Here is a 23,807-nt window from a genome sequence, read left to right on the forward strand (position 1 = left end):
GTAAAAGAATAAGAAGTAACAAACAGTAACGTTATTGATTGTATGTTATGCTTCAAATTGAAATTTAATTTCTCATTGGTTGTCTTAAAGGTAAAAATACTGTATTTAGACAAGACATAGTAATAATGTAATGGCAATAGAGCTACAACTCGTAATATTTTTTAATTTAATATAATTACAAACCGTATTGAATGTACTTTCATCTTTTGCAATTTATGCATTTTTATATATTATTCTTTATTTATTAAAATAAAGTAATTTTATAACAATTTATTATTAAATTATTTTTTATGAAATAATTAAAAGAAGATTTCATCGTTACAAGTCTATTAGATTATTACAACTTATTTGATTATAATCTATCGTAGTTACAAGTGATGAACGATAACCTGAGGAAAGACTCTTATTGTAATATTAAATATTGAATCAAAAATACAAGTTTTAATCGATATCATTATATGCTTTCACGTTTACATTACTTTTATGTTTCTATAAAATATTTAAATATAATTTTTCTTAAACTTAATATTATATAGTTGAGTTATCACGCGTAAAAAATATTGTGGTACGTGTATCAAAAGTGAATTTTAATAACTTGAGAGTATTGTAGTTGCCACCGTATGACTGTAATATCGAGGCAAATGAAAGATACTAAAAAAAAAACATAAAGACATTCGATTATTTTAAGGTGTTAATATTGTGTTTGACAACGATTCCCTTTTCAGTTTTTCACCACCATCTCAAAATATGCCACTCGTGAGTTCTACTGATGTATCTCGCACTTAAAAAATGTTCCACGCTGAGCCTTATTTCAATAATGATATTTATGGTGTTATACTATAATAACTATTTTAGTTCTTATTTATTGATTATTTGTTCACAGGTTGCAATGCAAAGATTGAAAATCAATTCAAACAGTCTGCGCCTGTTTTACGCGAACGTGAGTATACATTTTTATGATGTGACAATGTGACCATTCAGTATTTATCACGGTGCCTAATTATTTATAGCGTAGTACTTTTTAAACCTTTTGTAGGAAAACGGAACGAAATGTCCACGGCTCATGTCTCAGACATGATTAAACAATTAAGACATTATCTTTTTTTGTTCATCGGGTAACCTATTTAGTTGTATTTAAATGATCGTGGCAGAATGTTTCCGGCACTTAGTTTGACAACTACGTGATGTAGTCTCTATTCATTAGCGATGTTCCGTGGTTACTTTCCCGACAAGTAGTTATTATTACACAAAATTTTGAAACAAAAATTGAAATTGAAAATTTTTGTTTGGTATTTGAGTATAATTTTTTTACGGTTATGTGGTTCCCAATATAGGTCTAAAGATAAAAACCAAATCGATTTATTTTAAATCTACGAGTTTGATAACTCAGGTTGGCACGAACTGTGTAACATGATAGTAGCCCATACCGTTTTAAACTTGTGCCGAATATACGTATTTTAATTTGTATTTCTGTTTAAATGGATCAATATTAAAATCAACTTTAACAAAGGTAGTGGCACTGTTAGCGTCACTAGTCTTTTGTAGTTTTCGTCGACAAGTAATATCAATATGACTGGTATAATTCAAGTCCGGGGCGATAATGAATATACTGCAACTACTACACCGATAGTGATACATTGACCATTGAGGATGGACATGATTAAAGGGTATCCGCCCTAAATAATATCTGTGTATATACGATGTAATGGTATACATATTGTTTTTTGGCTTTTCGATGAAACTTTAGTGGTATTCATCAATATCAATCCAGTGGCATTTATTTACATACTTCTTAAGAAATATTATATCTTACCTTCCGTTGACTGCACTTCAATTAGTTATTTAGTACCTAGTGATTTTGTCAACGAGGTTCTTTGTTCGATTTAAAATGTCAATCAACAGAAAACAAATATTTATCTAGGGATAATTCTTGAATTTGTTATACGTACACATTACTATATATAGCTCACATGCACTGCACAAGTGGGTAGTTAATTTGAAAAAAACAGAATAATAATTTAGTGTCATCACGTAACCCATTTTATAATGCAGGAATCCTCAAACTTTTATAAACACTGTAACCCTTTTTATCAATAAAAATTTATGGGGACCTATTCTTAGTTAGAAAAACTAAAATAAATATAAAAAATTTAAAAACTTAATTATATTTTTATTTCATTAAAAACTAATACACAAAAAATATTAAAAATAAAAAGAGCTTAATTTCAAAAAAAATTAGTGAGAAGGGTTAACTTGTTTTTGTTGTCAAAGTTGATCAATATTGAGTATAATTTAGTTATATACAATCTTAAATCATCTTCAACATTTAACTTGTTTCTATAATTACTTTTGAACTTGAATAAATCTTTCCACATAAATAATTTAAATTTAAAGGTTTATTGACCTGACTCGTACCCCTTAAAAAATCTGGAGTACCCACAAAGGGTACGTGTACCACAGTTTGAGAACCACTGATACAATGAAAAAGAAACAATAATTAAATAAATAAATAAAATATCAAGTCTATAACTCTACATAATATACTTTAGGTTGATATTTAAATATTATACTCGCAATCGTTTCATAGACTCCAAGGTTTACTGTAATAACTTTTAAGTTGTTTGTAGTTGACAGTACATTGTAAATTATTGTAAATTATTATTATGCTACTTGATGATTAGCAGATTTATAAAATGCACATCATTACACCATAACTTAATATTTTTGTTATAACTTTTAAGTTTAATTAACTATTATATTGACCATAAAAATAGTCAATGTAATAGTTTTTTTTTTTTTTATATATATATAATGAACATACACTAGATACTTTGAAATTTTAAATAAATATTTTTATACCGATTTTACTACTAAAGTTTCAAATATTTAAAGTTAAGTTATTAGTGTTTTATTTAATTATTTTTTTTAATAAAATTTGATGGGTACTAAATTACATAAGACATGTGTAAAATACTATCATAGTATATGACTGTCATCAAGATATAAGTAGTGTATAATGTTTTAAATGTAAATTAATTCTTACAACGAACTTGGAAACTGTTTAGTACAGATCTGGTAAACAATGATTTTTATTTTTACTCGATAAAGCATGTTTTTTTTGTGGTTTTTGTGAGCCTTAATTTTTTTGACATTTAAAAACACAATTCATGAAAAATACTACTTTCAAGTTCAGTGTTTGACCTGACATTTTAAAAAACAATATGGATATATATATATATATATTTGACAGAGGCTTGTAAATTTATCCCAAACGTATTCTAATATTAAATTATTCTTTATAAAAATGAACTTTTATATTTTATTTAAATTTAAAATCGGTTAAAGTAAAAAATCAAGTATCTACTATCATTTTAATTGATTTTTCCAGAAAAATAAATCAAAAACAAATTTTTAAAGTATCATGAACTTGCTAATTTGATTTTGTTGTACAAACTCAATTTAGTTTATAACGTTGAAAATGAAAAATTCGTATGATAACAGTTTAATTATGTCAGAATTAATCTAATCCGTAATTCACTGAAATTCCAATCCAAAAAATTAAAAAATGATGGCGTCTAATTTTAAAATACAGTTAAAATCTATTTTATTATCAAATTAAAGAACGGTAATAGTTATGAGGTAATATTGTTGTATATATAATTTTATATAAAATATTGTTTAATAAAGAATTTAAAAAAAATAATTTATCATTTTAATAATTAATTTAAATAATTTTAAAACAGTTGTTTTACCTTTTAAACAGATACATATTTTTTGTGGTAGGATATTATTTTATTCAGTTTTCTTTCAAAATATACGTTTAAAATATTATATTTTCATATAAATATAATATTTATTTATAAAAATAAAGCGTTACAAGATCAATATTTTATTGTTAAAAATAATTAGTACATTTATAAAAATAAGATGTTATTGCCATATATGTAAAACGTACTTGTACATCTTTATATTGTTCCCAATGTGATTATATTATTTAAAAACTCATATTAATATAATAAATATTTTATTGATTAATTATAAAATGATTTATTTTATAAAAACTCTGTCAACCATATGATATAAAAAAAAAATAAAAATATTCAAATTTTAAGATTAAAGTTTTGATAATTTTTCTTACAAAAAGCTTAATCATAAACACGATTTATAAACTATGTTTTTCGTAATGAATTCCTTGATTAGTAAGTATCCCTTGGTATCAGTTTAAATAAGATCTTTTTAATCAAATAAATTGTGTTTTCCGTTATTTTAGTTTTACTTGAGACGAGAAAATTATAATATTTTAAATGGAAGTCAAAATAAAAAACATAAATATAATTTTTTTGTAAAAATTTAACAAAAAACAAAAGAAAAGAATAAAGTATTAAACAAATATACATGCAAATCCCCTGATATTTAATAAATTAATCATTATTAATTTAATACACTGTTATTCTGGAGGATATTTCTTTATACTCGTAAAAACTGCGAATAACGTGTGTGACTATATGATGTAAATTACTTTCTAACCTTCGATTAGAAGTATGTTGATTATTTTACAATTAACAATAATACGATAAAATAATAACATCAATATAAACAAAATGTTAAAAAAACAAAAAAAGGATTATATTATTAAATAAATATTATTTAAGCTTATATTTTATAGCTTAGAACAATTATATTTTTGTTTATATGTAGTAAATTTATTGTATTCGTTAGAAATTATGAAAATATTATTATTATAATATTATTATATTATATTATATTATAAAATATAAAATAACATTTTAAGTAATTCATCCCTTTAAGATTTTGAGTTTTGAATGTAGTGTAAAATATATATATGGTATATATTTGATTTATCAGTGTGGTTTTTGATTTCTTATTTTTTTGTGCCAGCAATATTTTGACCAGAAGGATTACTCAACGAAGGTTTTTTTTTTTTTTTTGATTCCGATAGAAAATGTTATTTAGTTGGCGCGTTCATCATGACACTCGGATCGTTGTACTTATATACGACTTTGATTTAAGCCGATTACGATCGTGTCGTAAAGAGAACTTGATATAAGACTTTGCGTCACGTCGACTTGGTATGATCGTTTTTTATAATTTATAACAATTATTATTAATGGTGTAGTTATTTCTATATTATTATAGTAAAGTATTATTCAAACAGCCATGTCTGGTGGGTACTTAAAATGCTAACAGGCTAAGTCACGTGTGGCGTGACGTCCTTTTTTTCACCAAAACACAACAGTCGCCGATAATGTATCTGAGGAAAATATATTACTTATACATATTTATCGTACCTAGGATTTAGGTCACATATTTTTGTCAGTGGGTAGGAGTTATGGAAAAAAAAAAATCTTTTATCGTCACGCTGTTGTTCAGTCGTTGTTAGTCGACATGGCCATTTCAGTCATAATATAATAATAAATTTGGATTTCTACCACTGCCTAACCTGATCACAATAAGATTTGGGTCTCTGTCATTTGTTCAGCCTTTCAAACTATAGTAACACATGAAAACATATTACCATACACTACACTTTGTTTGTCTCCATCTGTACTATAATTTATTTCTTGATATTTGATTTTTACCACATAAAAATAAACCTTTCGTGTAAAGCGTTTCCATCCATTGTAAGTCCCATCCATTGCGTTTCTTAAGTGAATATAAGGGCGTATTTGAGGGGAGGGGGCGAAGGGGATATTCGCCACCCCCATGGCTCATATTTTTTTTTTTTAATGTAATACATTGATTTATTTAAAATATGTATTGTATAAATAATGAAGAATATAAATTACTAGTCTATCATTATAATATGATAATAAATTCAATAATATGTCAATTTGATCACGGGTAACAATTTTCGTTTATCTTCTTATATCATAACATTTTTGGTTTTGGAACAAATAGTGGTATTATCTTTCACGGTTATTGCTATGGTTATAGACATTACAACCACAACCGAGGTATTTATCAGAAAATATAAAGTAATTTAAAGTAACACTTTTTTTACTACATATTTACTAGTTAATCATTTTTTGGTGAATTTATGCATATGGTATATCTTTGTATTTATTAGAGCTATATAAATCCTTAATAATTTTATTCGCCAATTTTTTTTTTACAACATAATATCTGGTATCTTTTGTTTCGCATAGGTAATTAGTCATTTCTTTGTGCACAAATGCAGGGCATGTCCCGCTTCCGCCAATAATCTGGTTCCCTGATTTACGCATAGTCCTATTTCGCCAGAAACAAAAAAGGTATAATTCCCGTTTTCGCCAAAATTTATTTTTGTGAAAAGACGTTTGGGAACCATATACAATTATTACATATTGTTTCATTATACATTTTAATACAAGTAAATAATAATAATATATTAGTTGAATATAGGCACAATAATATTAGAATTTTTAAAATATTACATAATTTCGTATTATAATATGTCCATTATATTTAACTATTTATAAAGTATAAAACAAGTATAGGTCAAATATTGTCTCGATAGAGTTTTAAAAAAACACATATCATAATTTTTAAATATTTAAAAATGTTACAAAAAATATGAATTACAATACAAATATAGGTCAGGTTTTAAAAAATCTTATAATTAAAAGAAACAGTTTTGACAAAAATGTACTTATTAAATTCAATGGATTTTTTTTTCTGTAATTGCGTCTTCTTTAGTTTTTAAATGGATTAATATTTTTTTTTTGTTTTTTTAAAATTTTTATATTATTTTGACCACTGTTAATTTTTTTATAAGTATCTGTCTGTATTGTACCTTTAAGTATTTGTAAAAATGTAAAAATGATGGGCGTGCCTTATAAAATATTTGATTGAAACGAGAATGTAAAAATTCACAATTGTTGGTTGTTCTGTGTAATGTCGCTGTATGTGAAGCCCACATACTTGACGGAAATTTCGAATCTTTATCAATATAGTTTTCTAAGACTAATCTTAGATAATATCTTAGATATACTATAAATAAACTATGATACATTGAATCGTATAGTATACCCTTATTATTAACCGTTATTATCGACTATTATCAACAATTATCAAAGATTATTAGTGTATACATTACAAATATCTTTTAAACATACTATAACATATACTCAATATTGCTTAAAATTAAAATCAATGGTTTCCAAACTTTTTTTGGTGGAAATGGGAATCGTACCTTTTTCGTTTTTGGCAGAAAAGAATTATGGCCGAAACGGATAACTCCCCAAATGCATGCACATTTGTGTATTTTATAGAGTTAGAAGCCCCTAATCCAAATAATAATCATAATAACTGACAATATTTGTTTCCATATTCTTTAACTTGCAAATATTGGCCAAAAATATATTTTTGTAAATTGAAAACATGGTTAAGATCAAGAATAGGCCAGCATAAGCTAACAGGTTTAGCTTTGCTGCATGTGCACAAAAGTATTATTGTATCCATTGATGAAACAATCAACAATTTTGCCAAAATGAAAAAAATAATTTTGGAATTTGTTATTTGACTACTTACCAATCTTATGTTTTCTAATTAGATATTTGTTAAATTAAGTTACCTATTAAAGTTTTTAAAAAATAATTAATAGGTACTATTACTACTATGATTATTTTTTGTTTTTTTATACAGGATTCAGACTGAAGGTACAATTTTAATATAAGAACTATTTGTGTTGTTATTATTAATACTTATTTTATATGAAGTAGGTAGGTTTGAAATATATAATTCAATTTGGTACTTGTATTTTTATTTATTCACTCGAATGAGCAACAGGAACATGAGCTGTAGGTAATGAACCAGGTGCGTACCCAGAAATTTTTTAGGGGGTCCAACATTTTTATTTTATCTGTTCTCTAATTATAGTTATAGTTTAATTTAGTACCAATGAATCACTGTTAATAACTATAGTAATAGTTAAAATAGTTATATACACATAACACATATTGTGCACAAAGGTTTACTATAATAGGTAGGTACTATAATTTGAAATTAATTTTTATTTGGTAGTAAAATGTTATAAAAAATACATTATTTAATTAATAATAATAAATAATATAAATAAATCAGTATAGATTAAACATGGTTTATATATTATAGGTATATTATATAATCTGTAAACTTTGTATATTGAAGATAATTCGAAATTAAAATACACTATATACCATGGGTGGCGAACCTTTTTAGGTTCAAGTGCCAAATTTTTGTTTTTCATGTTTTGAAAATCGTGCCCAAAGAAAAATTATATTTTCTAAGACTATAAACAAAATTACAGATTTATTACATTATTTTTATTAAATTTTAGTCATTCTTAGTAAAACACAAGCAGCAATTATTTCGTTGGTCAAAACCTTTCTTTCCTTCGATTTAATTACATTTTTTATGGCGAATAAGCTTTCACGAACATAGGTTGACGAAAAATATGAAAGGATAAGGAATAGTGTCATTTTTATAATATATATAATTTATTTATTTGAATTTTTTACAACCAACATTTTATAAATAGTAAAAAAAAATTTTTGTACAATTTTTCAATTTTATAGAATTCCAATTTTTTTTGCGCGTGCCATTAAAATTTAGTAGTCAACGTGCCATTTTTGGCACGCGTGCCATAAGTTCGCTACCCCTCTTTTATACTATTTACTATTAAACCATTGAGTATGTAAAAATTTCAATGGGAGATTCCGACAAGAACCCCCCCCCCTCCATTAATTACACCCCAGTAATGAACAGTAAATTATTTTTAAGTTTGTATTGAAGAAAAGTTAGTTTCGCCCCCTCCCCCTATGACCTCAACTCAAATATGCCCTTGAGTGAATATAATTATCCTGGTTATCGAAATTAATGTTTTAAGAAGAATCAATTAAATTAAACTAATACATACAGCGATGTGTGTGTTTATATTTTTTTAAAAGTTTTTGCGTAACTATAATGCCCCACAGTAATATGTCGCTGAAATTAACACATATATTTATGTTATGCGTGCAACATTTTACATCATATTTTTCTTTGTATGTGATTTATATATGCATATACTTTGTTATATAAAAATAGATAGCACGAACAATGGCGAAGAATGTTTAATGTTTATAGCTATAAAATATTCAAAAGAGTGTTGTTGAAAATTCAAACATGCAATCGACAAAATATTATTCGTTGACAAGCATTAAAATAACGTAATTACATTATGCAAATTAGTTACATCCTTACTAGATTTTATTTTATATTTTAATTGTGAAAAATTTGATAGCGTCATATGAAGGGTGTGCAATCAATCCCTTATGCACTTCTTATTCTAGTATGGAAAATATATTTCTGTGTTATTAGTGTAGTGTTAAATTGAAAATGAAATAAACTACAAAATGTTATTACACGGGAAAATTCAAATCGCATTACTAAATTGCAACACAAGAATATGATTAATTTTATTTTACTTAAAAATCTAGGGTAGCGATGAATCAACGAGTTATCTAACAAGCGTTAATATTATAGATATTATTATTATTATCAGAGGTCGGTTAGTCAATGAAATTAAAAAAATATTGAATAATTTGAGTTAGTATGATAATATTCTATAAACTTTAAATTAATAATTCACAATTAATAGGTAGATTTCAGTTTTTATGGAGCAAAATACAAACTTAATTTAGTTCAAAAATGATATTATAATTATTATTATTATTAGCATAATAATACACATGATTTTATTCCTATACTTTGTATTAATTTTATAAGACATTAAGTGTCACTTTCACGCTAAGACTCGCGTTTATATAAAATATTACTTTTCTTATTTTACAAACATATTTCAAAAGCTAGTATCTGAGTATAATTAGTAATTTTTTTTAAAAAAAAAAAAAAACATTTTTAAAGTAAGAAAAATAGTACTGACAGACAATTGCGGATCTAAAAATGAAAAAAGGGGTGGCCTAGTAATGTGAGTTACTGCCTAAAATTACGTTGCGCAATTTGTACAAAGTCCTTTTTACGTTTAATGTTTTAAATATCTTAAGTATCTATGTCCGATATGGTTCTACTTAATGTATTAGGGGGGGGGGATTCAGCCCCCATTTTCATCCCTTGTATTTATGCCTGCTGACAGATGTCATTCTTATAAATATTTTCCGAGGATATTTAAAAGTTACCAATCAAAATTTTCAATATAATCAATAATTAACTATAAGAATAGGTCAACTCTTATTCATTCTTCCATGAATTATATCTTATTTTCTGACTTCATGACGTAAAACCCTTGTAAATTGTATCTGATATATAAATATATAACTATAATATTAATTACTCTTGTGCTGCAATGTCTTCGATAAAAAATCAAATAAAAAAATAAAACTTTAAACTAGGTAAACAATTAATAAAAAAAAAAAAAACTGAGAATAAGTGTATTAAGCAATAATTATGTCCGGAATCATAGAATAACTTATAACTAGTTTTGAAATTTTTTAACTGGTATGTCTGATATAATAAAATGTATTATTCAAATTGTAAGTCGTTAGAAAAATAAGGAACTTCTACGTTAAGCTACGTTGAACTTTCATGAATTTAATTTGTTTACCAACGAACCTATAATCATTTATTCTTTTGACTATGCTAATTTACGGATCTCAAAATTAAGTAATACTCATCTATATTTGTAACAAACAATACTAATAAATAAATTTAAAATAAATATCACTTCTATAATAATATTATACCTTAATGTACAATTATATACTCCAGTATTCTATCATTGCTGGTGTGATTTCACTGATATATTTCTATACTTATTATTATGAGTGATTTTGATTTCAATTTTGAGTGTTTTTAAATAGGTTTTGCAGAAGGGAAATACTGTATGTATTTTTGATAATATTATTGAACAAAGTATAACATTTAAAACGCTCAGCAATGCGAAAATATAAAATCATAATTCTTGGAAAAATATTATTAGTCAATGTTTGCATATGGTGTCTCAAGCATTGCTACGTTAATTTTGTTTTTATGTTCACCCGAAGTTTAATCTAAGAGTTTAAATTTTGAGTCTTATAGACGACCGCATAGTAAAAACGGAATTAAAAAAAAAAAAAAAAACAATTAAAAATTACGGACAGCGTGCATATAGTATATATCCAATGGATATTATCCATTCGGCGGCACAAAAATAATAAAACTATTTTACATAATTTTGAAATAAAAAATAAAAAACCGTCTGTTACGTATTTCCAGATCCCTTTAATACAAAATCCAACAGTTATTGTACTGAGGGTTAGGTTAGGTACGAAGGATACATAAATAGCTACACTTTATTGTTGGCCAGTGAAAAGCTTGTACGGCGTTCATTTTCGAGTGCAGTAAAAGGGAGGCAAGCTATTCTATAAATCAGAATGAGTTTGAGAAAAACGAGTCAGTGGTCTATTCGATATTAAGGCTTTCGTAAAATACATGGCAGAAAATTCTTATATATCATACAGTAAGAGTAAAAGAGACAAAATAAAAGCTAGCTGTTTATAAAATATCTATAGAATAATAAAATTTCATTGAATATGTTATTAATTATATGTTATTATTATAAAAAAAAAATAATAATAATAAATTAGAAAATGAAAATGCAACTATTTTTGTCAATCGATGAGACATTTTAGGTTTCTAGTGCACCTAAATACCTAAATAATTAATACTTTTATTTAAATTAATTAGTAAGTTTAACTTAGACATAATTTATTACACCGAAAATCATTTTCAAAACATAATGATTTACACTTGGCATTAATATTTTATCAACGTTTTGTAAATGTAATGTTTCTGGAATTATTGTTACTTTTGAAATCATATTTATAGGTAAACATATATACAGTGTAATCACGTATTAGGTCCTATCTTCTATGTTAAATTATATTTTTATTTTAAACCACAATAAAAATAGTTTTTTTTATATAATATATCGTTTATTTATAATATATATAATTATTTATAGTAAAGATGCAAATCTTCAGTGCCCTACATGCGTAAAGAAATCATGTTTCGTGTGCGTATGACGTCGTTTCGCATGGAAACGCAGAAGTTTTCAAATTATGCACAATTATAACTTCGATTGCCCTTATTATGACTATATATATGTATACTATATTTTTATGTTTTTGTGAGTGTGTTTTTGTGTACATATGTGCAGTGATGTAGCTTATATTTATAACGACTGCAAATAAATTATATCGAAATGACGACCAGTCTGGTGGGATGATGGAAAACATTTTCCACCTCCGACGAAACGCTGTGCGCGCCACGCTTCTTATTACTCCGTTTCAACTAAGTATAAAACTTGTTCTTGTTTGTTTGTTTTTGGTTTTTTTCTTTTTTGTTATGGCTCAACTTTAAAAAGAATAAAATCTCTAATCCTTGCATGTATATAAATGTATGCTCTGCAGCAGTTACAGAGAAAAAAATAAGTCCCAATAAAATGAATAAAATCCAGTTAAACGATAAGTTTAAAAAATACTTTTGTTCCGAGTAATAATATAAAAAAAAAAAAAAGATAGTGTAATCAATTGAATAATTGAAATAATTTTTTTCAGTACTTTGAACCAGACTTCATCAATATTACTTGTAAAATTTATAAATTTAAATATTTCATATACAATATTAACTATAGGCTGTGTATTTTGAAATTAAATTTATACGGGATATAGTAATATTGCTGTTTAGGTTGATAATAGTGATTTAGTTACAATTTATTAAATTTGAAATTTTGTATTAGGTAATAGATAAAATCTTAAAATAAATTAAAATTTTAATCAAAACAACATAAAAACAAACATTATTTACTTGATCACTTAGATAAAATATTCATGTGTTTTAGTACTGGATATTAATAGTCTCCACTATACTTATTCCTCAACATTTAAAATAATTAAATACAAGCTATTATATTTTATATTAGCATTAGATGCAGTAAACTATAAATTTAACGATTAATTTACCTAGTAATCAATTCAAAACCAACATGAATCAACATGTGTTATGCACCCATTTAATAAATAAATCATGCACCCATATGTGTGTGCGTGCGATGAAAATTAATCGTCTGGAAGACAAAAAGTCAAACGAAAATATTAAAAAATACTTGCTTAATTGTAAAATAATTTTCGTTTAATCTTGTATTGTAATACCAATAACAGTCAACATTATGGTGGTCCTAAACCAAAATCAAGACTAACATTAGTAAGATAAGTACCAAGATTGATTTGGTAAGAATAAGAAGACCAATAGTGTAAATCTTACGGCATTGCAAATTTTATTCATTTCTTTCTTCACAAAAAAAACCTAAATAATAACGTGGTATAATATTATTATAATTAATAAATGTATATATTATCAATACCATAAAAAGCATTAATAAATTATAATGGCATTCGGGGAAACGATAAATTCCTGAATAATGTTAATATTTGTAGTTATGTTCAGTTGGTTGGTATTGCAACTTGTTCTCTGGGAGCGTCGCGTCAAAGTGCATAGTCGCCGGTTCTACTCGTAACTATTGGTCTCTAGTGGTTTTACTTTCTGAACGTGGCGACCGCCCAGAGAAAATAAACTACCAACGCCCACTCATCCAATATCTTACAAACAAAACGCACTAATTATGGTACTATCTTACAAAAAATTAAATCTCCAATGACCGAGATGTTGTGAATCAAAAAATAAATAAATAAATAAATAATAATAATAATAATAACCTGTAATGTATAGTATTAGAACAATTGAAATTCAAATATCTATTAACGTTATATTCGAAAATTTAATTAATAATATGAAATTATAGTTATTATGAATGTTATAATTCTTTTGATACATCGAATTTTTTTTACATTTTTAAAGGTTTTTCCCTTTTTTTTTTATCATTCTAATATGTATTAGCTATTTTTTTTTAGATCAATAATATATTATGCAATACAATGACAATTGAACAAATTTGTATTTTGTAACGTAATTTGAACAATGTCTATTATGATTAAACAAAAAATAGAACAGAAAAAAAAAATGTCATATTCATTTTCTTTGATAACTTTTAACGTTTATTAATTTTATTAATAATATGGATAACTGCAAACTATAACAATATAAAATAAGATAATAACATTGTAGATTATATACTATAGAAATAAATAAATTGGTAAATTTGATGTTGATTGGTTCTTGTTTTCTTTTAAAAATTCTGTTGACTACTAAATATTTAGCGTATGCTTATATATTATTTCACGTCTAACGCATATTTATTTCAAAATTTTTAAGATGTTATAATAATATTCTGTAACTTAGCATACTTGAAATTAACAAATTATACATATAAAAATAAACAAAGTTTGATAATATATACTCATCATAATGATCTGCAAAATATTGTGAGATTTAAATATTTAGTTTTTTTTCTGATCGTTCGTTACTGATACATCGATAAGACATGGATGCATATTTTTTAATTTTCACACTGATACGCCCACTATAAATTAATTAAAAACTCGTTAAAAAAAAAAAAAAAAAAAATAAAGCGCCCGTTCGATATTTGATATGTTCACATATAGTTTAGGAGACACGAACATATGATCTCCAATTATTGTACTCATTTAAATATATGTGTGTGTGTGTGTTTGTTTTATAAGCGTTGGAACACGAGACTTTCAGGGAGACTTTTTGTATTAACATTCTTTGTCGTTATTTATATTTCCACTCTATATGTTTTAATTGAAGTAAATAGTCTTTGATGTTGCATGCATGACTGGAGCAATGAGACTGGAAGAAATTAGAAATCTGCATATTATACGAAGAAAATAATTAACAACGTTTTGTGAAAAAAAAAAAGGTAAAAAATAAGCCTTATGGAAAATATTCGAATGAACTAGTATTTATTTACTAACGTACGGCGGTGTTCCCTCGTGCACAGGTTTACTTAACGCCCCTCTATTCAGAAGTGTGTTTACATATATGAACTACAGACTAATGCATTGTGAAGAAAAAGCACAGGGTGAGGTTAAACACTTCAGAGGGTTGATGTTTCTTGTGCGATCGTACTAGTATGTGTTTTTGAGCGGTAGAGTGTATTTGTAAAGGGACAAAGAGACATTTTAAAGTTAGCTTTGATGTTAATGAGAAAAAAACATAGCTAACAAAGGGTAAATTATAATTTATATGTGTTAAATGTAAGTGTGAGAATTAGATATACGTTTGGATTAAAAAATAATAAACAATTAATGTTCAAAAAACGTCTTAATTCCCTCTCGTGTGGGCAAATGCCCAAGACCAGCGTGCACATAATGAGTGTTATGTAAGTATACGTATATAATTGGTTCACACCCTCTTTGAAAAAATGTTTTTACACATACTGCTGAACCTTGGCATACCAGTATGCCACCACTGGGGCTGCTAAAAGTTCACTGATAGGGGAGAGCTTGAAATTAACGTTCGTATGTTTCAGCTGTTGATTTATGTACATTATTTTCTCATGGGTACCATGGATATTACACATTTAGGGATATATATTTTTACTAAATTAAGCTTTCTATATCTACGATAATATTTAACGTCAAAACATAATTATAGAGAAGAAAAACACACACACACATATATATATATATATATATCATATGAGATGATTTGTAGAATAAAATAAAAATTACACAAAAAATGATAAAAAAATAAAATAGAATATAAATACAATCAGCGAGTTGATCATTTATGAATATACGTGATAGTTTATAATGTTTAATGTATCTTTAAGCACTGACAAATATATTTTGGATAAGTCAGAGTTATGTAATCCATAAGCTCTTTTACGCCAAAAAATATTTAAATTGTAAAATCTTATGCTTGTATATCGTGAAATACCAATAAAACACAAAATAAAAAAAATAAAATAATTTATAGAATTCAAAATTATATTAAAAATTAAATTTTCAATATTTGTAGAAGAAAATGGATGTAAGTACATAAACTTATTCAAATTCTAATAAAAACTACAAAATTCTTTATGGTAATAAAAATAGGACATCCATAGTCCAAGAACTAATATGATTCAAATTAAATGTAATATATTCCAGTAAATTATACAACTAGGAATTAATTTATGTCACTATAATAATTACAATCATTGTAACCGAGACAGTTCATAGCGTGTGTATAGGTCTCCTAATAAAATAGTATCTAAAAATTGAACGTAAGAAATCATGATGCACCTTGCTTGTTGTGCCATCAATTGATCCTACCGATGTACGTGTATATTATATTGTACACATTTCATATATGTATCGAATAAAAATGTTGAAACTTAACAGTTCACTGGTGAGGTTAAAATAAAAAATAAATAATAGAAATCAAATATGAAAAAAAAAATCGACAGAACGAGAGTGAAATTCGACGATAACAAGTAACTTTGGTTGGTCTTTTAACCCTTATAGATTTTCCCATGCCTCTGTCCTTGTGCAACTGGATAAGTCTCTAAAAAAATATAATCAATAATACGTTTCAATAAATAATTTTCTTATGGACGGATGACTTACGATTATAATTCATCCTGAGTCAATATTTACCGGGCGTTGCGTTTAGTGGTTGATGATATAAGTATATCTTTGAACTCCACGGAATTGTATACGTCCTGCACGTTTAGCAAGTTCACGTACGTACAGAATATCAAATAACAAAGATGCTGGACCAGTGACATTAGGTAGGGATTACTCTTTGCACTTTTGATGGTATGGATTATGCCGTGACTGTATAGCATTATCGAACAGTATTACTTTTTATTATACGATGACACGCCTTTGTTTATATTGTACCTCTGTGCACATGAAAATCGCGCACTAGTACCGAATTGAGGTGTCGGGTTTTCTGGTCACAAATTGAATTCCAATTTGAATTGTAAAATTTATTTACCAAGGAATATAAACAAACTCGCTATTGCCATTGAAAGAAAATACATTTTAATAAATTAAAAACCATTTATACTTTTACCTCTGTTTTAACGGTTTTTTATTTTATTTTATTTTTTTTAAAGTTACCGTAACACTATAATATATCATACATTTAAATTTAAAATCATTCAAAATTAAATTTCATATTACGATCACTGTTTTTGATACAATTCTTCTATGTAATTTATTAGATTGGCTGATAACAACCAACATAAATAAAACATAGTAGAAAAAAATAGTAAAGTGTAACATCGTGTAATGGTATTGTACAGCAGTGTGTGAAGAAAAAAAATGAGATAAAAAGGTAATCCATTCTTTCGTCTCGGTTATCTTAAATTAAAGCGGAGCGAATTCGATATTTTAGTATTTCATTAATTTAGTTTATCGATAGTTGCGACACAAAAAATATTAGAAATACATTCTACTTATTATTCGATGGTTAGACATTCGGATACGATTCACTACCATTAACATTCCCATTCGAAACGGAATGCCATCATGTAAATTATAGACACCTACCCCTAATAAGGGGTTATAATATTATATTATATTATTATAACCTCTTATTATTATTATTATTAGATTATTTTCCACATTCAATTATATCCCATATTAAACTTAAATAAACATATCATTTGTTTACACCTTAACCTGATTGTGTTAAAAATAAAACATAATATAAATTATGACCCGAGGTTATTTCTTTCAGTATTTTTCTTTGAAACACAGCATACCGAGTTTGTTTGACTGAATACAGTAGTATTTAAGCTGTGTTATATGATTTTTTATCTGAACCAGATTTCATAACAATAAAGAAAATGTACTAAATATATTTTATTATTATATAGACGTACATTATTATACTGCCAAGGAAATTATTTTTCTGAAATTTACTTAATTTTTTAATATCAAAATTATTGTAAAGATATTTAATTTGTGGACTCTTAGTATATCAAACGTTATTTAAATCAATATTCAAAATTGTATTAAAAAAAATTTAATATCATAAATGATATTGTTTTCATACATTTTGGATTAAACAAGAAAATATTTTATAACTTGATTTTGTAATCGGATTGATAGCATCAAACCAATGTTGGTTGAATCAAACTTAATAAAAATAATTTAAATAAACAAACTGCATATAAAGATCTTCAAATTTATTAATAGCACAACATTTATTATAATTTTACTATTAAATTAGCGTCAAACTCTTGATATTCATATTTTTAAAGATAAGTTTTCAACCAAGTGCAATGTGAATATTTTGGAAATTTTTGAAAATTATTGAAAACCTGATTTATTTTATGCATTTCCTCAAAATGTAATTTAATAATTTATTAATTTATTGCATATTGTTTTACAAATTTAGCAATTCCACTGATCCTGATGTACTACTGTATTTGTGCTACTTTACTATTTTATGGTTCCAACAAGTTGCTATTTTTCAGAAAAAAAAATTAAAATATATTACTGATAAATTAATATTTTTCTCACGTCTTGATCAAAATACAAAATAGTTTTAAATGTTAATTATTAAAATAAAATGTTATAAATGTTAAAATGATTAAAAGTTTGTTTAAATATCCAATAAACAGTCATCATTTAAATATTCTGGATTGTTTTATTACGAAATCAAGTTACTTTAAATCAGGTTATCTCTAACCTACTTGGTTGCCTATATTATACAAATAAATTTGCCCACCTCTCAAATTTCATGGATTGCCCAGATTCAGGACCACCAAGAGTGTAAGTAAAGCTTCAAAAATTGTATTAAAATTATTTTTATTTGTTATTTAAAACATTTTTAATATTTTGTTTACAATTAATTATTATTATACTAGTAAATATTATGATAATTTTTTCTGAGCTTTGATTTATTTAGCTGCCCTTGTTTTTGAACACCTTGCACACTTGGTTAGCGTGGTCCTGATTCAAATCAAATTAAACTTGAATAATGCCGATTATAAATATCTAACGTTTTATAGTTGTAAATAAATAATTCAAACATTATTATTCGTGTAAATCATATTTCAACCATTAGACACATAACAATAATATGTAAATATTTAAATATCATAACGTGTAATATTTTGCGTGTCACCAAATGCGGTATTGCAGCACTGGTATTCAATTTTGATTATAATGATTGATTAAAAACAAATTATATTTTGATTTATCAATAACACATAACATCACTGAATGTTGTGATATAATGACAGCTGTCATTATTTTGAATTTTCAATGTGGAAAACCATTCATTGTTACCCGTGGTTTGAGTTAATGTCTAGTAATAATATTACGATGCGATTTGGACTGGTTCAAATAATGCATTTATAATAGCTATAATCTGTATAATAACTGCATATATTTGCTGGAAACTATTTTTGGAGAATATTATTTTTCATAATAATTATAAGTCGCAATATTAGTAACTGCTTCTAATAAATAATATAACCAAATAAATAATATAAAATGTTGTTTAGAAAAATTCATACAAATTCATGAAGTTATTTAATAATAATAAATCGTTACTATAATTGAAATACATTAAAAATATAACAAAAAAGTTTGTTGTTATGTATAATTGTTTATACAAGTGACTCTTGATAATTCGAAGTTAATGAGACTGATGAAAAATGTCTCTACTCCAATGACAATCATGCTGACAGGGTTTAGGTATCAACATATTATGCCTTATATATATATATACAAATGTATAATTGAGGTTTATAAAAAAAATAAATAAATAAATAAATAAAAATTACTGAGTTATGTAATTTTTTTATTTTTATTGTATTTTCATAATCATTGAATATTTCAGAAAATTTGGCGGTATTACAGCATTTTTTTTTGTTTTTGAAATGTAAATATGAAATTATTATTATTAAGTACATTAAATTAATTATATATATTAAATTATTATTTTTTGAAGAAATCAGTAAATTAGTTTCATATTTCAATACTATTTTTTAGAATAAATGAAGCTTCGAAAACCTTGACACTGACTTCTGAATGAAACGAGAAGTTACGTAATTTTTTCATTAATTAACTGACTTCTTTCAAAGTCACAACACATAGAGGATCTGAGTCGTCTTAGGTGTTTTCATCAACGCTTAATGTATTTTCCAAAATGTTGGTGTCAGCTATCTCTATAAAGCAATATCTTCATCAACATTGAAATAATCAGTGAAAAATACATTTTATTGAGCTGGCAGAAAATTCCATTGTATCGGTTAAATATTTACCTGGTCGTTTCTATTTCTTGATTTTATATAGTAAATCCCAATTTTTGAAAGACTTAGTATTGTATAAGAAATCACTTTTTTCTACGACTTATCAACAAATATCATAGCTGTCAATTCACTAATGAGATATACTAACATTTAAAATTCGTAACAATGAAATAGTTTTTTGTTCTTCCTGAAAATGTAGGAAAATTCCAGAAATTGTTTAAATAGTATATAAATGGTAACAATATAATTGATAATACACTATATTATTAATAATATTTTTATACGTTCATGAAAATAATGTGGGAAAAATTGATTATATTGTCTAAATGTTCTTGTACACGAAATCACAGTTAATATAAGGGGTTACTCTACTACTCTAAGCGTTAAAAATAAAATATAAATTAATCTCTGTATTAAACCTTATGAGAAAATAATATGTATACACTAATTATTAGCTATATGTATCTCTATGGATCTGTTTTAATTTATGTGTAAGAAGTATAAATGAAAAATATTCTTAAAAATCATAGTTAAGTCAGTGTGTGGGATCAAGTATAATGTATTGGTTAGACATTTTGTTTTAATTATATTTTATATAATTTGTATTAAATGTTGTAATATAAATGTGGGATATCAATTTATTTTTATTAAAATATTATATGTGTGAATTGAATAAAGGTTATATTTATTATAAATTTCAATGATTTATAATTTTTAATTAGTTTATGAAATTTATAACAAACTCATAAAGAAACAGATTTTATGAATAATAACAGTACGCCAATTGAACATTCTGTAATAATCTTGACTCCAAATCTTTATAGTTATTTGAAAATATTTTTTTTAAGTTATACGTTGGAAGTAACATGAAGTAGTAATATAAAATCTACCAGAAAATGTATTCCAATAAAGAAAAAGCGTAGTTCTTATTTTTCTGTAAACAACTTAAATGAATGTTTCGAAGAACGATGACATTTGCATATGACAATATTATTATATTAAGATGGAAACAGAAAACATTGCTTGACTCAAAATTGTTACAAACTTTTTGTTGGACGTGACATTGCACGTGTATTACGAGTAAATCCAGATTCACTTTTGTTTATCGACACATCCTACATTTATTATTCTCTTTCTCATAAAATGATCACTACATAACTTAGTGCAATGATATTTAAAATACTATGTCCATGTACATACCTTTTAAATACCAGCAAAATCGTTATGATGGTCGTTTATAAATATAGTAATTTAACCGATTTATACAGCCAAATTTGCACTACTATAAAATAGCGATCATTTAAAAATTCCTAAAGAAAACTTTTGAATAAATTTAATTAAAAATATGTTACTTATAGAAAAACGGTTTATTTAAATTCTAAATTAAGTTAAAGTTCATAAAACTTTCTAAAATATTCAAAATATTTACTTCATTCGACGAATGATAGACTTTTGATGTGCATATTAAAGTGTAATTTTTTTTACAAATAAATTATAATCGGAGAGGTATTTCTTTTTATTATACACATTATTTATGATCACAAATACATCACTTAAGAACCTTATTTGATTAATAATAATCTTTCCTGATGGTGAAGGTATAACAGCTTAAAGAAGTTATAATAAAATTAAAATTACAAGTCGTTTAACTTACATTACTATAGAGTTACATTTTTCTACATCTCATTATTTATTCATACAAATAATGTAATATTAATAATTTGGAACACTCATCATAAGTTATAACCAACATATTATCGTTCTTGAACGTACTACCTAATATGGACATACTAAAATATAGAAATACAAATGCTTAGCACTTTCAGTCAATGTCCATGAATAATTATGTCTATAAACTGTCAAAGGATATAAGAGCATCAACAACGGCCTGTGTCATTATTTAGTACTGATATTGCAAGAGCGTAGCGATTTCATGCACTATGCATGTTAATTTTTGCGGAGAAAGGACGCACATGTCACACACATAATATATACACATATATTAATATAAGCTAATATGTTTGATGTATTAAAATATGCGCGTTTGTATAATATGTGTCTGGATACACATTTGTCGCTTAGTTCGTAATGATATAACAAACATATACCTACATTTCAGATATGCATATTATAATCAAGTGAAAACATAAAAGTATTTGTGTAATTTGTAAAGTAATTTGTGCGAAGAATACTGTTTAGTTTTCTGAAAAAGAGAACGGAAGCATTGCGATATCGATGATCTCGAAAACAAGTTTCACGTCGAAAAACAAGACAATGAACACTACAAATTTCATGTACACGTATAGCGTCATTTATTGTAACGTACGCATGTTTAAATATACATATAGATTGAAGTAACTAATAGTTGTTATACGATTTTTGAGCCATTATTATGTATTAGTTATACATCTACTGAACGAGGCCCAAATAGTGCAGATTTAAAGAATGGTGTTTTTCTGAACTTAATTAACGTTTTTTCTGTACAGGTATATTATTTTTTAAAAAAAGAAAAAAAACATTACATATTGTTGTGTTAGTCATGGTATCATTTGTGTAAATAATTGATATTCGCAATAGACTTTAGACGAAAAGTAAATGTAAAATTGCCAAGTTATGACAATGGTTCATCTCAAGGGGAGAAATGGTCTAACGGTGATGTTGATAATTTTAACTTTAGTCAGAAACGACATGATAGAATTGATGCATCAAGAAACAGTTTACACAGACATAATTCGTTTCAATAAGTTCCAATGACACACGAGAAATACCCATTTTTGAAGGGTGTACTAAGTGCTAAATCGTGTACAATAGTTACATTAAAAAGGTCCCACGTGTATCATGTTTTATTCACTGATTTAGACTCATATTACGGAGCGACCAGATAATATTTAGAAGATAAACCATAAAAAACAATAAGAACATTAAAAATATTTTTAATAATATTTTATTTACAGGAAGATTGCGATAGTTGACATTTTATATTTTCTTAATTTTACATCAATTTTTTTATCCGATTTTTTTCTTTTTTATAATATTTTATAATTTATAAAATATCACGAATATTTTAAATTTAATCGTGATGATAAAAAAATATATTCTTTACATTGTGAATACCTAGAATAATTACAAATACTGTACTATAATACTTCTAAATTTAATTGATTAATCATGGATTAATGTGTAATCCAATAATATATTGGTAAAGATGAAAAGATTATAAATAAGAACTGTTTGTACAGCCGAAATTTATCGAAGCTCGCATTTGGCTCCGGTAGCTCATACAGATAAAAATAAAATATAGTACAATAAATTAATGATAATTTAGCAATTCAATTAATATTTTCATAAATATAGTATTAATTTCAATATTCATATAGTTTTGTATTATGCATTTTGTATGAAACTATGAACAATTTTTAAACTTGCGTATAGTTTTATGATTATATAAATATTATATTAACACTGGTATTTGGAATAATTTTAATAAACATATTGTTGAATTATTGCCAGTAAAAATTATTTTTTTTCTATTTTTCCATATGATTAATTCAATACAATAACTTTAAGTATTTATTTTTATACTCAACAAATTATATGATAACTACGTGAC

General features: G+C 25.5%; 1 protein-coding gene across 1 annotated transcript in view; it reads left to right on the plus strand.

Annotated features, from left to right (window-relative positions):
* LOC112688953 overlaps positions 1-23,807 on the plus strand; it is a 221,059-nt gene that overhangs the window by 30,035 nt on the left and 167,217 nt on the right. Inside the window, exon 2 of the mRNA XM_025562400.1 lies at positions 884-940. Coding sequence (XP_025418185.1) covers positions 884-940 — 57 coding nt within the window. The remainder of the gene's footprint in view (positions 1-883; positions 941-23,807) is intronic.

The sequence above is a fragment of the Sipha flava genome, unplaced genomic scaffold (assembly GCF_003268045.1).
Source record: "Sipha flava isolate LNK unplaced genomic scaffold, YSA_version1 41_pilon_pilon, whole genome shotgun sequence".
Classification (NCBI taxonomy): domain Eukaryota; kingdom Metazoa; phylum Arthropoda; class Insecta; order Hemiptera; family Aphididae; genus Sipha; species Sipha flava.